The sequence below is a fragment of the Gouania willdenowi genome, unplaced genomic scaffold (assembly GCF_900634775.1).
Source record: "Gouania willdenowi unplaced genomic scaffold, fGouWil2.1 scaffold_312_arrow_ctg1, whole genome shotgun sequence".
NCBI classification, from domain to species: Eukaryota; Metazoa; Chordata; class Actinopteri; order Blenniiformes; family Gobiesocidae; genus Gouania; species Gouania willdenowi.
Window position 1 is genome coordinate 1,028 of NW_021145073.1, and position 4,968 is coordinate 5,995.

The 4,968-nt window shown below is 44.4% G+C and overlaps 1 protein-coding gene across 1 annotated transcript; it reads right to left on the reverse strand.

The window, feature by feature from the left end:
* Positions 1-1,735: 1,735 nt before the first annotated feature.
* On the reverse strand, positions 1,736-4,246 carry LOC114459434 (TGF-beta-activated kinase 1 and MAP3K7-binding protein 2-like). Its single transcript, XM_028441687.1, has 2 exons — positions 4,098-4,246; positions 1,736-3,256 (listed from the first exon to the last, which is right to left on the reverse strand). The coding sequence occupies exons 1-2, from the start codon at positions 4,197-4,199 to the stop codon at positions 1,751-1,753; spliced, it is 1,608 nt and encodes a 535-aa protein (XP_028297488.1). The 5' UTR covers positions 4,200-4,246; the 3' UTR covers positions 1,736-1,750.
* Between the last annotated feature and the right edge of the window lie 722 nt (positions 4,247-4,968).

The following is a 4,968-nucleotide window of genomic DNA, read 5'->3' on the forward strand; positions in this document are numbered from 1 at the left end:
ACTAAGTTTACGGTTAGGTCTACAGTTGTCGAAAAGGTCTGATGTGGAAAAAGCTCATAGCTCAAAATATTGTGTGCTTGGTGTTGTTGTGAGGCACATTGAGTTGTCTTGTACATGAAATATGTTGTATAAATAAAGTTGACTTGACAATATGCTCCAAAACTCAGATCTCAATATTTTTTCTCAAAATGGTGATATATGATATAAATCTCAATAATTTCAATTTAAAGTCTTACAAGAAAGACAATTCAGGCTAAAATTGCTGATACAAAATGCCACAGACACATTTATTAAGAAACCGCTGCACAATATGCGCCACGTGTTTTTTCTCCTTTAAAGGAACAGCACTTGTCAGTGAGTAGTGGAAAATCTAGGGTAGAACGCACTCAGTAATCCATCTAACTGTGCTTTTCATGTTGTTCTGAGAAGTAGAAAGAAACGACTCCTAAAACAGGTATTTAGATACAAAATAAGCTATAAAAATATACATATTGAGGTGATATTGTAATTTTCTACATGGCCAAATTAGAAAACTCGATATATCGCCCTGCACTAGTTCCCATCAATTATTGACCAAGTCAAGGCTGTAATAACTTTATACCAACTGTTCCACTTTGCGCCTTATTATTATTATTTTTTTAAATGCATATTTTGTGTTTTTCTTATTGAAAAAAATATATTTTTATAACAGAAAGGGCATAAAAACATTAAAATAATGAAAACTTTATATCTATGGTTAGGTCTGAAGTTGTTGAAAAGATCTGATGTGAACCAAGTTCAGATGAACTAAAGCCAGGCCCGCGGAACGTCTCCGCGCAAAATAGCAGGTGCCACGTTCCCGAGAATTCAGTCAAATGACCCAGTTCCACAGAGTGAAAAAAGGTCTAAGGTCTCCGAGACGCTCTAGACATCCGCTCATAGAATATTCATGTCAAATTACAGCTCGATTCAACGAGCATTAACGGAGGGGTAGTCATTTGAAAAATGGGGCCCCAGACATGCGGGGTCCGTGGCACATGTGGGGTAATGGGCCCTATTCATATATTGGTGTGTGTCGATGGTTCGGTACCATCAACTGTCGCAATATTTGACTCACAAATAAATGAGAAAACAACTTTAATGGAAATTGCCAAAAAAAAGGGGGTGGGCCCCTGGGCACCTAATGGAATTGTGGGAGGCATAATCGGAATCTACGTTGAATTACCTTTGAAACAATGTGTTTCCATAAACATAACAGGGTAATGGACCCCATTTATATATTGGTATGTGTCAATGATCTGGTACCACCAACCGTCAAAATATTTGACTCAGAAAGTAAATGAGAAATAGAATCTTTTTTTTCTTCTTTTAATCGGGCTACGAGCGTCGATGCGTACACATCCATAGAACATAGCCACCAAATTTCAGTCCGATCCATTCAGTAGTGATTAGTGATTTTAACTTGTGTAGCCCGGCCTAAAAATAGGGAGAAAAAATGATATATGACAGTAAGGATACTGTTTTGGTGCCTAAGCTCAAAGTGTAGGTTTTTTTTTTAATTATTCTTTTTATTTTTTTTTAAAGGTGCTTCAAGGGTTTAACATTTCTTCATGTGTTTGTCAGAGGTTAGCATTAGCATTAGCATCACTCACCTTGGGTATACGCTGCGTCATCAGAGCCCATGCTGAGTCTGCGGGGCTCACTCGTCCTCTCCTTCTGCGCTGACAGGGGGTCCGACAGGTGAACCGGTTCTGGTTCCACAAAGTGATGGTCAGGGGGGGAGAGTCAGGAGGTTGTTGGGCTCAAAGGTGGGAGACACCACCCCGGGGGACACCGCTGGGGGTTTGTTGGGAGAGACTGTGATTTTAAAGGTGTATTTGGTGTTGGGCTGGGTCACCACCACACGGGGGGAGGACGCCGTACCCCCTCCGACAGGAGCCCGACACTTGGGTGGATGATGGTGGATGTAGGCGGGGCCCATGCTCACTTGACCCCCCATGTTTCTGGTCACTGAGGAGGCCTGTAGTGGAGGGTTTGCTGAGATGTAGACGGTGGGGGGGTTCCTACCCCCACCCTCGTCACTGGAGGCATTGGCAGAAATGTAAAACTTGGACCGGGAGCCGGCCGGGGCCCCCATGGCCTCCTCAGGCAGAGCAGCAGCAGCAGAGGGGGGGCTGGCAGAGATGTAAACCGTGGGTTGACTGCGGCTTAAACCTGGTCCCCCGATGGACAATGGGGTGGTGGGGGCCGTGGACACCCCCGTTAATGTGGAGGACGCTGGGCAGGAGGAGGACGTGGAGGCAGAGCGGGGGCCACTGGTGGTCCTCAGTAAAGCTGTGCTAGAATTACTCCTCTGAGGAGATTCAAGCTTGATTTCAATCTGGTTCTTGCGGGGACCCGTGGAGATGTTCTGGATGTTGTACTGACTGATGGTGGACAGAGCCCCGGGGAGGATCGAGGGGGAGGAGGAGGGGCATGAGGGCGACGCTTGGCTACCCGTAGGAGGAAGAGAAGGGGCCTGGGGGTTGGTGGGGGAGCTGATAGGCATGTAGACGTGGGACGTCTGGTGCTGTGAGGTATGTGAGGAGTGCTGAGGACTGGACCAGGACCCAGGGTGTGAGATCTGATAGATCTGCTGCTGAGGCTGGTTGGTGGGGCTGTACTGGGCCCGGCCCCCCTGCTGCTGGTTCTGTCGGGGGGAGGACTGGCTAAGGTAGGGTCTGATGTAGATGGAGTTACCCTGTGGACTACTGAGGCCTGACTGGGGGCCCCCATGTATGTGCAGTGATGTGGGCGTGTTGCGGCCCGTCTGGATGTTGGGGGCCAACGTCACAGTGATGGGGTTGAAGCGGGGGGTCTGCTGGCCCCCCACACTGGTTCCTTTCACACACAGAGGGTACAGTCCAAGGTGCTGGGGGGGCTGTGGTTTACCTGTGGGCTCCATCACACCAAATACATTAAACGTGGGGGGCACCTGTACTGGGGCGGAGTGCGGCTCCTGCTGAAAGAACCCACTGCTGGGGGCCACGGCCGTCTGTAGGGGCCCGTCGCTCAGGCTGTGGGCCAGGATTCGGCTGCCATTCATTCTCAGGCCATCCCGAACAGGGGCCACGTGCACGTTCTGGGTCTGCAGGCCGAGGGTCAGCTGGGTCATGTGATTACGGAGCCTGGTGAGGCTGGGGTCATCAGAGAAACTAGGGGTCCCTTCTTCACTGTACAGATAGCCTGGACTGACCTGGGACAAGTACTCACAGCACGCGTCTAGATTGTTGTTGTTCTGGAGATTAAAAACAAATAAAAATGTAAAGATAAGGTCCTTAAAGGACCCTCCACTCTTTTCCAGGTCATGACCCCATTTATATATCACATTTCTGGTGACCCCAGAGATTCTTCTTTCTCTAAAATTAGTTATTTTATCATATTTAATATACTGTGTTACAAATACAGAGTAGTAAGGATTAGTGCACAAAGTGACAATATCCACCAGCTCATATATGTTTATTCTGCATTTTATTTGGTCTATAGCTCTTTGAGCTTTCTGCCTTTTTTAGATCATTTAGTAGCTTTTTCAGTCAAAATGACAACTTATGCTGATTTTGGTTGCTCTAAATAATAGGAAAGGTTAAAGAAGTTGATGTAAACCTCTTGTTTACAGAAAGAGAATAAAAACAGTTGTGATCTGAAAATAAATCTGTGACGGCAGGGGAGGACTGTTCCCACTCTGTGGTTTGTTAGTAGACAACGAAGCAGAGAAGAAGAGCTCTCCTAAGGGACATTTACTCTCCCTTAAACAGTGTGCTATCACGCTCTGGTGGCTGAAGTTAGAGATTAATCACGGACAAATGATCTAAAAAGCTACTAAATGATGTAAAAAGCTGCTAAATTATCTAAACAAAAAGGCTGAATGCTTCACTCCAATATAAAACAATGGCAGTTGGGTCATGTGACATCATCAATCACTTGATTTCAAGATGGAGGAACACAGGCTCTCACACTGTAAAGTAGTCCTAATATGGTGAATAATAATGTGTTTTGTTAGACAGATCTACTAATAAGTACAAATTAAATATTTTAGATTAAACTTGTAAAATGTTTCTGTACGTGAGGAGTTTTCTCACCTGCAGAACACACTGAGAGACCACACCCTCTGGGACTTCAGGGAACTTCTGGCGCAGGTCATGCAAAACCTGTGTGTCAATCTGGTGGCTTCCCTGGGCCATTCGTAAGACGCCAAGTCAGGACTGCGGGGTTTGTTCCAAACAGTAGGACATCAGTGGTTGCAGCAAACCACCTTCATGTTCAACATCCTCTGAAATCAAAAAGGAAAACATGACTTTAAAAAAGCTTGCACACTTTTCCATCAGTCTAGGGCAGACGACCTGACATTTTATGACAAGCACGCACCATGTGACCCTTTGGTTCCTCTATAAGAGAAGATAAACAAATAAAAATATGTCAGATATTACAAGGTGAATGCTTTTATTTTGAAAGAAGCTGCTGCATCAGAGAAAGTGTTTCCTGATGTCACTGTGTTAACTAACCGACTCTAAAAATGTCATCCCAGGTCAAAAAGGAAAGACTGAAGCATGACCACAAGCTTTATTAGTCAATACTATTGGATATTAATCGATCATTTAAAAAAGAACAGAAACAGGTTATAAAAGTAGCTGTAAATTCTGAAGGTCTACCACACACATGGTTCTTTTTTTAGGCTTCTAAGACTTTTTATTGCCATTTGAAATTAAATTTAGCACCAACTTCACAGTAAACACAATTGGGGGGAAAAAAAAACGGCACATCAATTACATAAGGTTAGAGTACATTTTTTCTAGTGTCTAGTGCAGAAGTGCAACTGGCGACTCCACCAAAGTAAACACAAAAATTACAATAAAATACACAAAAAAAGCCAGACTAAAATAATCAAAATCATTCCAAAAACACACAAGATGACTACAAAATTAAGTAGAAATCTATAAAACAACAACAAAA

Bases quoted from the DNA above. Each gene is read 5' to 3' on its own strand.
- LOC114459434 (XM_028441687.1), bottom strand. From the start codon at position 4,199: ATGGCCCAGGGAAGCCACCAGATTGACACACAGGTTTTGCATGACCTG. The intron at 3,257-4,097 runs GTGAGAAAACTC...TTTAATCTCCAG, and splicing joins TCTCTCAGTGTGTTCTGCAG to AACAACAACAATCTAGACGC.